Source organism: Pristiophorus japonicus, chromosome 2 (assembly GCF_044704955.1).
Source record: "Pristiophorus japonicus isolate sPriJap1 chromosome 2, sPriJap1.hap1, whole genome shotgun sequence".
Classification (NCBI taxonomy): Eukaryota; Metazoa; Chordata; class Chondrichthyes; family Pristiophoridae; genus Pristiophorus; species Pristiophorus japonicus.
This window is the reverse complement of record NC_091978.1, coordinates 240,630,644-240,645,745: the sequence shown is the minus strand read 5'-3', so window position 1 is coordinate 240,645,745 and position 15,102 is coordinate 240,630,644. Positions and strand designations below refer to the sequence as shown.

The 15,102-nt window shown below is 45.5% G+C and overlaps 1 protein-coding gene across 6 annotated transcripts in view; it reads right to left on the bottom strand.

Annotated features, from left to right (window-relative positions):
• cnot6l (CCR4-NOT transcription complex, subunit 6-like) overlaps positions 1-15,102 on the bottom strand; it is a 122,692-nt gene that overhangs the window by 21,839 nt on the left and 85,751 nt on the right. For all 6 annotated transcript variants that reach the window (XR_011589900.1, XR_011589901.1, XM_070871096.1 and 3 more), the window contains 2 exons: positions 10,911-11,059; positions 2,222-2,455 (listed from right to left, as the gene is read on the bottom strand). Coding sequence is in view for 4 of the 6 variants with exons in the window: in XM_070871096.1 (XP_070727197.1) it covers positions 2,222-2,455; positions 10,911-11,059 (383 nt within the window). In the remaining 2 variants the exon portion in view is untranslated. The remainder of the gene's footprint in view (positions 1-2,221; positions 2,456-10,910; positions 11,060-15,102) is intronic.

Sequence of the window (15,102 nt, the reverse complement as noted above, 5' to 3'; positions counted from 1 at the left end):
AGAACTCAGCAGAGGAGGACAAAGGGTTTGATTAGGGCAGGGAAAATAGAGTACAAGAGGAAGCTTGCAGGGAACATTAAGATGGACTGCAAAAGCTTCTATAGATATGTAAAGAGAAAAAGGTTAGTAAAGACAAACGTAGGTCCCCTGCAGTCAGAATCAGGGGAAGTCATAACGGGGATCAAAGAAATGGCAGACCAATTGAACAAGTACTTTGGTTTGGTATTCACTAAGGATGACACAAACAACCTTCCGGATATAAAAGGGGTCAGAGGGTCTAGTAAGAAGGAGGAACTGAGGGAAATCCTTATTAGTCTGGAAATTGTGTTGGGGAAATTGATGGGATTGAAGGCCGATAAATCCCCAGGGCCTGATGGTCTGCATCCCAGAGTACTTAAGGAGGTGGCCTTGGAGATAGCGGATGCATTGACAGTAATTTCCAAACATTCCATAGACTCTGGATCAGTTCCTATGGAGTGGAGGATAGCCAATGTAACCCCACTTTTTTTAAAAAGGAGGGAGAGAGAAAACAGGGGATTATAGACCGGTCAGCCTGACATCGGTGGTGCGTAAAATGATGGAATCAATTATTAAGGATGTCATAGCAGCACATTTGGAAAGAGTGACATGATAGGTCCAAAGTCAGCATGGATTTGTGAAAGGGAAATCATGCTTAACAAATCTTCTGGAATTTTTTGAGGATGTTTCCAGTAGAGTGGACAATGGAGAACCAGTTGATGTGGTGTATTTGGACTTTCAGAAGGCTTTCGACAAGGTCCCACATAAGAGATTAATGTGCAAAGTTAAAGCACATGGGGGTCGTGTGCTGACGTGGATTGAGAACTGGTTGGCAGACAGGAAGCAAAGAGTAGGAGTAAATGGGTACTTTTCAGAATAGCAGGCAGTGACTGGTGAGGTACCGCAAGGTTCTGTGCTGGGGCCCCATCGGTTTACATTGTACATTAATGATTCAGACGAGGGGATTAAATGTAGTATCTCCAAATTTGCGGATGACACTAAGTTGGGTGGCAGTGTGAGCTGCGAGGAGAATGCTATGAGGCTGCAGAGTGACTTGGATAGGTTAGGTGAGTGGGCAAATGCATGGCAGATGAAGTATAATGTGGATAAATGTGAGGTTATCCACTTTGGTTGTAAAAACAGAGAGACAGACTATTATCTGAATGGTGACAGATTAGGAAAAGGGGGTGTGCAACGAGACCTGGGTGTCATGGTACATCAGTCATTGAAGGTTGGCATGCAGGTACAGCAGGCGGTAAAGAAAGCAAATGGCATGTTGGCCTTCATAGCGAGGGGATTTGAGTACAGGGGCAGGGAGGTGTTGCTACAGTTGTACAGGGCCTTGGTGAGGACACACCTGGAGTATTGTGTACAGTTTTGGTCTTCTAACTTGAGGAAGGACATTCTTGCTATTGAGGGAGTGCAGCGAAGGTTCACCAGACTGACTCCTGGGATGGCGGAACTGACATATCAAGAAAGACTGGATCAACTGGGCTTGTATTCACTGGAGTTCAGAAGAATGAGAGGGGATCTCATGGAAACGTTTAAAATTCTGACGGGTTTAGACAGATTAGATGCAGGAAGAATGTTCCCAATGTTGGGGAAGTCCAGAACCAGGGGTCACAGTCTTAAGGATAAGGGGTAAGCCATTTAGAACCGAGATGAGGAGAAACTTCTTCACCCAGAGAGTGGTGAACCTATGGAATTCTCTACCACTGAAAGTTGTTGAGGCCAATTCACTAAATATATTCAAAAAGGAGTTAGATTAGTCCTTACTACTCGGGGGATCAAGGATCAAGGGGTATGGCGAGAAAGCAGGAATGGGGTACTGAAGTTGTATGTTCAGCCATGAACTCATTGAATGGCAGTGCAGGCTCGAAGGGCTGAATGGCCCACTCCTGCACCTATTTTCTATGTTTCTAACTTAACATGAACTGCACAAAGCAGTATTTAAAAAAAATAAAATTATATCCCATGATATTGTACATTGAACACATCACCTGTAATTCCATTTTAGTTCGTTATTTTTTCCTATAAAGGCATTCGGTCAATTAGATGCAACTCACTTGTACTAAATTGAACTGGACTTTCTGCATCATGTTAAGGATACATATTTCAACTATGAGCAACAAACAGTGCATTTAACATAAAATCCTAATAAAATTTGTACAGAATTATTTTTAAAATTCCTTGATGATCTTACCCGAATCCGGGAGTGAATTGAGATCTGCACACAGCACCAATGGGATGGAGTTAGGATCTGTCGAAGGGTAACTTGGTCTAAGAGAACTAGCTGACTTCTCAAGAATAGCTTTGAGTTCAGAAATAATCATCATGGTTTGGATGAGCTTCACATCACAGTACTCAGGGTCCCAGTGCATGTGTGCATTGGCCACCAGAATTAACTGCTGTTCTGTTCCGTGAAGTGTCTTCACACCTGAAAGGGATGATGCTTTTAATGTATGTAGCAATTGAAAGAACAAACTTGCATTTATATCGTGCCTTTCATAACCTCAGGACACTCCAAAGTGCTTTACTCTTCAAAATTACTTAATTGCCTGTAGTCATATACTGAGGGAAACATAGCAGCCAATTTGCACACAGCAAGGCCCCACAAACAGCAATGAAATAAATGACCAGATCATCTCTTTTAGGTGTTGGTAGAGGAAAATATTAGCCAGGACACCAGAAGAATTCCTGCTCTTCTTTGAATGGTGGCATGGGATCTTTTACATTCAGCTGAGAGGACACACGTGTCCTCAGTTCAATGTCTCATCCGAAAGACGGCACCTCTGACAGTGCAATATTCCTGAGTACTACACTGAGTGTCAGCCTGTATTATGTGCTCAAGTCTCTGGAGTGGGACTTGAACCCAGAACCCTCTGACTCAGTTCCAGGGCATAGATGTTATTGGTTGTTGTGACTTTCACGACCACTGGCTGCAAACAAGTTCGGCTGCAGGTCATTTGGTAGGATGTGTCAAATCTTTTACAGTCTGGGTTATGAATCACAGTCGGCACAAGTAGTTCAAAAGCAAAATACTGCAGATGCTGGAATCTGAAATAAAACCAGAAAATGCTGGAAATCTCAGCAGGTCAGGCAGCATCTGTGGAGGGAAAATCAGAGTTAATGGTCTGGGGCAACAAGCCTTCGTCAGAACTGGCTCGTGTTTGGAAAAAACACATTCTAAAGAAGCACTGAAAGGGGGAGGAGAAGAACAAAAGGGAAGGTTTGTGATCGGGTGGAAGGCAGAAGAGATTGGAGACACAAAAGGGATGATGGACCGAATTGAAGTGGTAATGGCTGGAGTTAGAAAAGGATTAGTCGCGATAGGATGTGAATGGCAGAATAATGACTAGCTGCCGTTGGAGACAAGGAGAAAAAAAAACATGGGCTCGGGGTGGGGGGGGGGCCAAAGATTGGCAGTGGTTACGCTCTGAAATTGTTGCACTCGATGTTGAGTCCAGAAGGCTGTAAAGTGCCTAAGCGAAAGATGAGGTGCTGTTCCTCGAGTATGCATTGAGCTTCATTGAACAGTGTAGGAGGCCGAGGACAGAGAGGTCAGAGTGGGAGTGGAGTGGAGAATTAAAGTGACAGGTGACCGGAAGCTCAGGATCACACTTGCGAACTGAAAGGAGGTGTTCCGTGAAGCGGTCACCCAATCTACACTTCGTCTCCCCAATGTAGAGACCACATCGTGAGCAGTCAATACAGTACACAAAATTGAAAGTACAATAAGTAAATCGCTGTTTCACCTGGAAGGAGTATTTGGGGCCCTGGATAGTGGGAAGGGATGAAGTAAAAGGGCAGGTGTTGCATCTCCTGTGCTTGCATGGAAAGGTGCCATGGGAAGGGGAGGGGTTGCTGGGGGTGACTGCGGAATGGACCAGGGTGCCGTGGACAGAGCATTCCCTTCGGAATGCTGAGAGGGGAGGAGAACATGTGATTGGTGTGGGATCACGCTGGAGGTGGCGGAGGATGATCCGTTGAACATGTAGGCTAGTGGGGTGAAGGGTGAGGACAAGGGGAACCCCGTCGTGGTTCTGGAATGGAGGGGAAGGGGAGAGAGCAGAGGTGTGGGAAATGGAACGGACACGGTCGAGGGCCACGTTAACCATGGCAGAGGGGAATCCTCGGTTGAGGAAAAAGGAAGGCACGCAGAGGCATGTGTGAAAGGTGGCATCGTCAGGAGCAGATGTGATGGAGTCGGAGACAGTGGGAGAATGGAATGGAGTCCTTACAGAATGTGGGGTTGGAGGAAGTGTAGTCCAGGTAGCTGTGGAAGTCAGTGGACTTATAGTGGATACTGGTCAAAAGCCTATCCCCAGAGATGGAGAGACAGAGAAGGCGAGAAAGGAAAGGGAAGAGTCAGAGATGGACCATGTGAAGGTGGTGAGGGAAGGGTGGAAATTGGATACAAAGTGAATGAAATTTTCTAGTTCAGGGCGAGAACAGGAAATGGCACCGATACAGTCATCAATGTACCGGATAAAAGCTGCGAGGGAGGGGACCAGAGTAGGACTGGAACAAAGAATGTTCCACATATCCCACGAAAAGGCAGGTATAGATAGGACCCATGTGGGTTCCTATAGCAACACCTTTAACTGGGAGAAAGTGAGTGGAGTTAAAGGAGAAGTTGGTTCAATGTGAGAACAAGTTCAGCCAGCTGGATGGAAACTGGTTGGGCCTCTACTCGAGGAAGAAGCGGAGCGCCCTCAGGCCATCCTGGTGAGGGATGGAAGTGTAGAGGGATTGGCCTCCATTGTGAAAAGGACACAGTTGGGGCCAGGAAACTGTAAACTGTAAAGTGACGGAGTAGTTGCCCAGTTATGTGCGTGTCTGGGTTTGTAAATGTGGTCATGACGGCATTAGCAGAGGGTCATCAAATGCTTCTGATACAGGCTGACCTGCCATTAATCTCTCTATGTTATCTATGTAACCCTTGGAAACCTGTGTCGTACCACTACCAGAGGGCCTACCTGTTGGAGTCCCAAGGGATCCCAGCATCCCTTGGGAGCACTGTATAGAAGCAGGCCTCCCATGCTGTACCAACATTCTGGAGTTTAAATAAAAGGAGCTAAGGTCACACTTACTCATTGTATACAGTACTCAGTTGCATCAGTATTATGAGCGTAACAATTGGCGACAAGATAACGAACAACCACGTGAAAATGCAAAGAACTGTTGGCATTCTGGAGAAATTCTCAGAAGGGGACAATTGGGAAACCTTCATGGAGCAACTCGACCCAATACTTCGTGGCCAACGAGCTAAAAGGGGATGAGAACGCTGCCAAACGAAGGGCGATCCTCCTTACCGTCTGTGGAGCAACAACCTATGGCCTCATGAAGAATCTTCGAGTTCCGGTGAAACCAACCACCAAATCGTATGAAGAACTGTGTATGCTGGTCCGGGAGCACCTAAATCCGAAGGAAAGCATTTTGATGGCAAGGTATCGGTTCTACACATGTCAACGGTCTGAAGGCCAGGAAGTGGCGAGCTACATCGTCGAACTAAGGCGCCTTGCAGGACATTGCGAATTCGATGGATTCCTTGAGCAAATGCTAAGAGACTTTTTTGTGCTTAGCATTGGCCATGAGGTTATCCTTTGCAAACTATTGACTGTTGAAACACCGAATCTGAGCAAAGCCATAATGATAGCCCAGACATTTATGTCCACCAGCGATAACACCAAACAAATTTCGCAGCATAAAGAGCTTTCGGCTTGTACTGTGCACAAAGTAACGTCGTTTTCAGGCAGGAATGCATATGGCAGAACGTACTCGCCGGCAGCTGCACAACTTCAGATGACCCAGATTCCACCATCAATCGTTAATGCGAGGCAGTTAACACCTTGTTAGCGCTGAGGAGGTGATCATCGAGCCCATCAATGCCGCTTCAAACACTATGCTTGCAAAGGCTGTGGAACAATGGGACACCTCCAGCGAATGTGCAGACGATCTGCAGACCCTGCAAACCACCACGTTGCAGAGGAAGATCGATCCATGATGGATTAGGCTGAACTAGAGATTCGAACCAAGGAGGCAGAAGTGTATGGGGTACACACCTTCACAACGAAATGTCCACCGATCATGTTAAAAGTTGAACTGAACGGAATTCCAGTATCCATGGAATTGGACATGGGTGTGAGTCAGTCTATCATGAGCAAAAAGGCCTTCGACAGGCTGTAGCACAACAAGGCACACAGGCCCAAGCTTAGCCCCATTCATACCAAGCTAGGAACTTGCACCAAAGAGCGGATCCCTGTTATTGGCGGTGCAGAAGTAAAAGTCTCCTATGATGGAGCACGAACTCCCACTATGGATTGTACCAGGAGATGGCCCCACACTGTTCGGCAGAAGCTGGCTGGGAAAAATCCGCTGGAACTGGGACGACATCCGAGCGTTTTCGTCTGTCGACAACGCCTCATGTGCCCAGGTTCTGAGCAAGTTCCCGTCGTTATTTGAGCCAGGCATTGGAAGTTTCTCAGGGGCGAAGGTGCAGATCCACTTGGTTCCCGGTACACAGCCCAATTACCACAAGGCACGGGTGGTGCCATATATGATGCGTGAGAAAATGGAAATTGAGCTGGACAGGCTGCAGCGAGAAGGCATCATTGCACCGGTGGAGTTCAACGAGTGGGCCAGTCCGATTGTTTCGGTTCTCAAAGGTGACGGCACGGTCAGAATTTGTGGGTTCTATAAAGTAACAATTAATCGTTTTTTGCTACAGGACCAGTACCTGCTACCCAAGGCAGACGACCAATTTGCGACCCTGGCTGGAGGAAAGGCGTTCACTAAGTTGGACCTGACCTCGGCCTACATGACGCAGGAGCTGGAGGAATCTTTGAAAGGCCTCACCTGCATCAACACGCACAAAGGTCTGTTCATCTACAATAGATGCCCGTTTGGGATTCGATCGGCCGCGGCAATTTTCAGACGGAACATGGAGAGCCTGCTAAAGTCGGTTTCGCGCACCGTGGTTTTCCAGGACGATATACTGGTTTCAGGTCAGGACACCATCAAACACATGCAGAACCTGGAAGAGGTTCTAAGTCGGTTAGATCGCGTGGGACTCAGGTTGAAACTCTCGAAGTGTGTTTTCCTGGCGCCAGAGGTCGCATTCTTCGGGAGATGAATCGCGGCAGGCGGCATCAGACCCACTGACGCCAAGACGGAGGCCATCAAGAACGCGTCGAGACCACAGAACATGACAGAGCTGCGGTCGTTCCTGGGACTCAACTATTTTGGTAATTTCCTACCCGGATTAAGCACCTTGCTAGAACCCCTACATGTGCTACCGCGCAAGGGAGACTGGGTATGGAGGAAATCACAAGAGGCTGCTTTTGAGAAAGCCAGAAATCTGTTCTGTTCCAACAAACTGCTTGTTCTGTATAACCCACGTAAACGATTAGTGCTAGCTTGCGATGCATTGTCATACGGGGTCAGGTATGTGTTGCAACAGGCTAACGAATCAGGAACATTGCAACAGGTCGCCTATGCGTCCAGGAGTTTGTCCAAGGCTAAAAGGGCTTATAGCATGATTGAAAAAGAAGCTCTGGCATGAGTTTACGGGTTGAAAAAAATGCACCAGTATCCGTTTGGTCTCAAGTTTTAGCTAGAAACTGACCATAAGCCGCTCATATTTCTATTCTCAGAGATGCCTCTGCCCGCATCCAAAGATGGGTGCTCACGCTGTCTGCATACAACTATGTAATCCGTCACAGATGAGCACAGAGAACTGCACTGATGCTCTCAGTCGGCTACCATTGCCCACCACCGGGGTGGAAATGGCACAGCCTGCAGACTTGCTCCTGGTGATGGATGCATTCGAAAGCGAAAAGTCACCCGTTGCGGCCCGCCAGATCAGGACCTGGACCAGCCAGGACCTTTTACTGTCCCTGGTAAAAAAAAAATTGTGTCCTTCATGGGAGCTGGTCCAGCGTCCCAGCGGAGATGCATGAAGAGATCAAGCCGTTCCAGCAGCGCAATGACAAAATGTCCACACAGGTGGACTGTCTTTTGTGGGGTAATCGCGTGGTTTTGTCTAAGAAAGGCAGGGAAACATTCATACGTGACCTACACAGTACCCACACAGGCATAATAATGATGAAAGCTATAGCCAGATCCTATGGGTGATGGCCCGGCATCGACTCAGATTTGGAGTCATGCGTGCGCCAATGCAACACTTGCTCTCAACTGAGCAATGCACCCAGAGAGGCACCGCTACGTTTGTGGTCATGGCCCTCCAAACCGTGGTCTCGGATCCACGTTGACTTTGCTGGCCCATTTCTAGGCAAAATGTTTTTGGTTGTTGTGGATGCTTATTCAAAATGGACTGAATGTGTAATAATGTCTGCAAGCACGTCCACTGCCACCATCGAAAGCCTACGAGCCATGTTTGCCATGCACGGCCTGCCTGATGTCTTTGTCAGCGACAATGGGCCGTACTTCACCAGTGCTGAATTCAAGGAATTCATAAGCCGCAATGGGAGCAGGCAATTCACATCTTCCCTGTTCAAGCCCGCATCCAACGGCCAGGCAGAACGGACAGTCCATACCATCAAGCAAAGCTTGAAAACGTGTGTTGGAAGGCTCCCTGCAAAACCCCCGTCCCGCGTCCTGCGACTTGCTCAGCTACCGCACCAGACCGCACTCGCTCACTGGGGTTCCCCCAGCCGAGCTGCTCATGAAAAGGGAGCTCAAAACAAGGCTCTCTCTTGTCCACCCTGATCTTCATGATCACGTCCAGGGCAGGCGGCAGACGGCATCAACAAAGCATGTACCATGATCGCGTGACAGAACTCAACTATGAACATAGTCCCAAATGGCTTGCTGGCGCAATCATAGCCAAATAAGGGAGTAGGGTGTTTCAGGTCAAACTGGCCAATGGACTAACGTGCAGAAAGCATTTGGAACAAAGCAAATTGCGATTCACAAACAGCCACGAGCAACCTGAAGAAGACACCACCAACTTCAACCCTCCAACACACACACACACACACACACACGTGGCAACCGACATCACGGTTGACCACGAAGCTGAACTCACCATCCCCCAGCAGCCCGGCAAGGTCAGCTGCCCAGCGAAGAACCAACCAACGCACCCACACCTGCATTTGTACCGAGACGATCGACAAGGGAGCGAAAAGCCCCAGATCGTCTCACCCTGTAAATAAGTGTACTATTAACTTTGGGAGGGTGTGATGTTATGTATGTAACCCTTGACAACCTGTATCATACCACCACCAGAGGGCCTACTTGTTGGGAGTCACAAGGGATCCCAACATCCCTTGGCAGCACTGTATATAAGCAGGCCTCCCATGCTGTAACACTCTGGAGTTTAAATAAAGGAGCTAAGGTCACACTTACTCATTGTATACAGTACTCAGCCGGGGGGGGGGGGGAGGAGGGGAAGGGGGAGGGGGAGGAGAAGGGGGGGGAAGGGGGAGGAGAAGGGGGAGGGGGGAGGAGGGGGGAGGGGGAAACCGGTTTTACCACAATGACTTCTGAATGTCAAAGTGACAGCAGCAACAAAGAACTAAGAAAAACGGTTGACAAATGGACTGAAAATTGTGCAGAAGATTTTCTTAGAACTCTTTAAATTAACTTCCATGTATAGCTGGGTAGATGAGGAAATTACATGGATTTCAAAGTGATGTCATCAGAACAGCAATAACATTCAAATTAAACCCCTGGCTGCTTCAGGTGGAAGTTTCCAGCACCCACTGAAACCTACAGCAGAAATGCCCTTGATCGAGCATTACAGATCTCAATCTCTTTTTCGGGTCAATTACACTCACTTTATGAAAATTTAGCTATACTGTCTTCATTCGAATCACGAATAAAATACACCTAAATTAATAATAATGCTCAAAACAAATGTCAGTCTTGGACCCAGAGGTTATATTATACATATACCAGCCCTACTTGGCAGCTTAAGGTCCAACGTAACAGTGCAGTTTTAACTGGTATATTTTACAGTTTATTGAGCTGCCCTTGGGATAGTTGCTTAGCAGAGGACACTGCCAATTTGCCCTGGTGGGCATTAATATAGGTCTACCCTAATTATAAAGAGTGAAAGGCATCCCTTGTAGATACAAAAGCATCTCATAGCCATGTACCCCACTTCTGGTCTATCCCTCAAATGCAAATGAGATAATAATCTTGTACAATCTGAAAACATCCACATACACTCAGTTTTCTGTTTTATGGAGGGAAAAAACTGAATGACCAGCTCGTTAGAATAACCCTATTTTTCATTTGGAATAGGTCATGAAGCATCTGCAACTGCACCCTTCAGTAAATATTCATTGTGAAGTTTCAAAAATAGCAATAAATAAAATGTACAGAATCCCAAATATTGTTTCACTTGCATTATTCTTTGAGTATATTGATATGATTATTACAAATACTTTTGTTGTCTGGAATGGAGGTGAAAACAATGATAACCATCAAGGAGAAGCATATTCCATTAGAAAAATAATTAAAGTATAAAAGTAAATCACCATGGCTCACCGAGCCAATTTTCTGAAGAGCAACATTAACAGAGGCCAACCTTTGACCAAAAAAATGGGGCATGGATTGGAGAAAGCCCAAAAAGATGGAAAGAAATGCAAGTACATAGCTTGGATTTTATATTCAGCATACAGAAGTTCAATAAAAGCTCTTCAAATAAGTAGGAAGGCAAAATAAAAGTTGAACATAACATTTCACTTACAAAATCAGCAGGATAGCAAAAGTATTTTACTTTTCAAGAAATAATGCCAACCAGACATTTTAAATCTTCCCTTGAAAGGAAACATTTGACCAGTTGGCCAAAACATCACATGTTACCAAAAGTAAGGTCAATTCATTTGGCTTTCACTTGTAGTTTTAAGAATACAAACATGTACCTCCAAAAAGATCCTTGTGGACCTCCAAGAGCACTGCTACCCCAATATTATCTTTTGTCATGACTCGATTTAGCATGGCTTCAGATCCATCTGAATTGGCCATTGCCAATTGGTTGAATTCCACTGTGTGCTTCTGCACTAATGCAAATCTGGGAGGTGAGGGGGAGGCGGGGGGGGTGGAGGGGAAGAAGGGAGAGAGAAAGCATTACCGTATTTACTCTACAGCAATTCAGACAAAGACATACAAAGGCAATGCGTACAAGTTTGAGGAAGATAACTTTTTTTCACAAAAAAAATCAGTGGAAAGGGAATGACAGATTGGAATGAACAGAAGTGGAAGAATCTTCATTTAACATAGAAAAGGATTACAGTCACAGTAAATTTAGCGAAGCTATAGGTTTTACAAACTTTACAACTTCTGATACAGGTTGAACCTCCCTTATCCGAACCCTCGGAACCTGGCCTGTTCTGGATAAGGGATTTTTCTGGATGAGGGGTGGTCACGTTAAATTGGATGGTACAGGTACTGAGCAAGAGGATATCGAGGCTGGCTGGCTTGGGGCTAGGAATGCGGCAGAGAGATCATGGGGGGGGGGGGGGAGGGGTTTGGTGGATCGCGGGGTCAGGCCAACGATTGCGGAGGTCGGCAGCGAGGATGGACTTCAATTTGTTAATTTCGGAGTTCTGCGCATGTGCCACCAATGGCCGGGAATGGTTCTGGATAAGTGAGTTCCGGATAAGGGAGGTTCAACCTGTACTACAATTCAACCATCAGTACACCCTCAAAAATAAAGTGAATTGCAAGTGCCATAGCACTCTTGCTACCCTTCATCATCACTGGGTCAAAATCCTGGATTTCCTTACCTAGCAACATTGTGGAAGTACTGTCACCACATGAATTGGAGCAATTCAATAAGGATGTCCACCGTCACCTTCTCATGCAAAAAAATGATGAGCAATAAATTCATCCTCACTGTCGCCCACATCCGGAGAACAATTAAAAAAAATCTATCCAGTGCCATCATTTTGAATCAGACGGCCTGAAGACAGAAGCTACATATTCTTATCTAATCGTAGCCAGAGAATCACCTGCAACGGCTTCTCTTCCTGCTCCTGCATCGTTACCTCTGGTGTCTCCTAACCATCAATCCTTGGTCCCTCCTATTTCTCATCTACATGCTGCCCATTGGCGACATCATCCGAAAATACAGCGTCAGTTTTCACATGTACACTGATGACACCCAGCTCTACCTCACCATCACCTCTCTCGACCTCTGCATGGTCTCCAAATTGTCAGACTGCTTATCAGACATCCAGTTCTGGATGAGCAAACATTTTCTCCAATTAAATATTGGGGAAGACCAAAGTCATTGTTTTCAGTCCCCACCACAAATTCTGTTCCCTAGCCACTGAACTCCATCCCCCTCCCTAATATTTGTCTCAAGGCTGAACCACACTGTTCGCAACCTTGGTATCATATTTGACCTGGAAATGAGCTTCCAACCACATGGCCACAGCATAACTAAGACCGCCTATTTCCACCTCTAACATCGCCTGCCTCTGCCCTTACCTCCGCTCATCCGGTGTTGAAACCCTAATCCATGCCTTTTGTTACCTCTGGACTTGACTATCCAACACACTCCTGGCTGGCCTCCCACGTTCTCCCTTACATAAACTTGTCATCCAAAACTCGGCTGCCCGTGTCCTAACTCACACCAAGTCCCGTTCACCCTGTGCTCACTGACCTACATTGGCTCCCAGTTAAGCAATGCCTCAATTTTAAAATTCTCATCCTTGTTTTAAAGGCCATAAACTCACTGCTCCCTATCTCTAATCTCATCTAGTCCCACAACGCCCCCCGCCGAGATATTTGCGCTCCTGTAATTCTAACCTGAACATCCCGAGTTTAGACAGGTTAGATGCAGGAAGAATGTTCCCAATGTTGGGGAAGTCCAGAAGCAGGGATAACAGTCTAAGGATAAGGGGTAAGCCATTTAGGACCGAGATGAGGAGAAACTTCTTCACCCAGAGAGTGGTGAACCTGTGGAATTCTCCACCACAGAAAGTTGTTGAGGCCAATTCACTAAATATATTCAAAAAGGAGTTAGATGTAATCCTTACTACTAGGGGGATCAAGGAGTATGGCGAAAAAGCAGGAATGGGGTACTGAAGTTGCATGTTCAGCCATGAACTCATTGAATGGCGGTGCAGGCTTGAAGGGCCGAATGGCCTACTCCTGCACCTATTTTCTATGTTTCTATAATTGCACAACCATTGGAGGTCATGCCATCTAGTGCCTAGACCCCAAGCTCTCGAATTCCCTGCCTAAAAGTCTCCACCTTTAAGATGCTCGTTAAAACCTACCTCTTTGACCAAGCTTTTGGTCATCTGTCCGAAATGCTTCTTATATGGCTCAGCATCAAATTTTTTTGTCTTATAATACTCCTGTGAAGCACCTTGGGATGTTTTACTATGTTAAAGGCACCATATAAATACAAGTTGTTGTTGTCTGCCTGATCTCATTTCCATGGCAGGATGAGGTACAATGGCAGATGCAATAAAGGAAGCTACTCCAACCTTCTTCCAACTTGCGGCAATAGGGCAATGGTGAAGTGGGACAAGCTCTATTATGGAGATTAAATATAAAGCATTCTAAAAACATATATAAATTTGTGAGTAATTAGCCCACATTTCTAGGCACCTCCTTTAGAGCTTACACTGGAACAAAAACAACTCCATTAATTCTGTACTGCACAAAGTTAACTGACCAGAAACTAATCTCAAAGTGCATTATTCCCATCATCTAAAAGTCCTCTCAGTAGATTTAGAGGGGAAAAAACACTGAAATGTACATAACTATGCACTATAGAGTGAACGTCAGTTGTCTTGCACAGTGTTAACCTTGTTTAAAGTAAGTGTACTAAGAAACCAAGATTAACTCATGTCAGGAATTTGGGGGAAAAACAGAAAAACAACATGTCGAAGACTTGACAGCTCCTTTAATGCTGTATTGCAACTGTCCAATATTTTGAGTAAAATTATGTAAATATTCAGAGTTCCCTCAAGTGGTAGAATACAATTACTGCACCTAAATAATTTATGAGTGTTTGACAGGTGTTTGTGCTCACTCCTCTCCATGAAAAACCCATAGAAGCAACCAGAGTAGGGGTGCTAAACCTACAGCATGCTAAGCGTACAAGAGGTCACATACGAGAGAAGGAAATAGAGCAATAGGTTCAGAATTATGAGTCGTTTATTCTTTTCGATCATCTGTACAACTATCTTCTATACACATCATCTTTGTGTGATGGATAATATTAATGCCTACTCAAATGAACGGTGGCAGCAGGATTCCTGTGGAAAAGGAAAATAATTGGAGTTCTACACTGTATTTCTTAGAAGTGAAAGTTCAATAAAATTATACAGGTTGCAAGAAAGCTCAGTTAAAGTGATTTTCAAGGTTCGGTTCCTACCCAAAGAATATAGCTTGCAACACTGTTATTGCTCCTTCAGGATATTCTCACTCATTTTGATTCTCCCTGATAAGCTTCCATGTATCACCTCCCTCATGCTAGGAGAACACCTGAAGCTTTGACACCAATCATTTAAAACTTGCAGCTAAATCCACACTAGATACAAGCACACTTCCCAAACCAAAAAATGCAACTTATATGAAGGCTACAGTACCAGACAGCAGGAGGTCAACAGAAACATCAATTGTAAACATAAAAACGACTCATTTAACTCATTAAGTTACACTGTAACTTTAACGTCTGTGAACACAATATATGCTTTGCATGGGCACTAATTTTGACAGTGTAAATTCAAGCCTGGAATATCCTTCAAATTGGTATCCAGAGCCATGGGCACAACTCAAATACATGGCCTAAAATATTGCAAAATTTTGGGCATGAGTTACCCACACAAGCACAATGGGGCCAAGTTTCGGCCTGAGTTGCTCCTGTTTCTTTGGAGCAACTGGTTTAGAGTGGAGTATCTTAGAAATTGCAATTCTCGGCATTTAGTTTCCTCCAGTTCGAGTCAGTTAGAACAGTTTCAGTTTGGAACAGATTTTTTTTTCCCAAAAGGGGGCGTGTCCAGCTACTTATGCCCGTTTTGAAAGTTTAGGCAGTGAAAACATACTCCAAATTAACTTAGAATGGAGTAAGTGAAGATTTTTGTACGCTCAGAA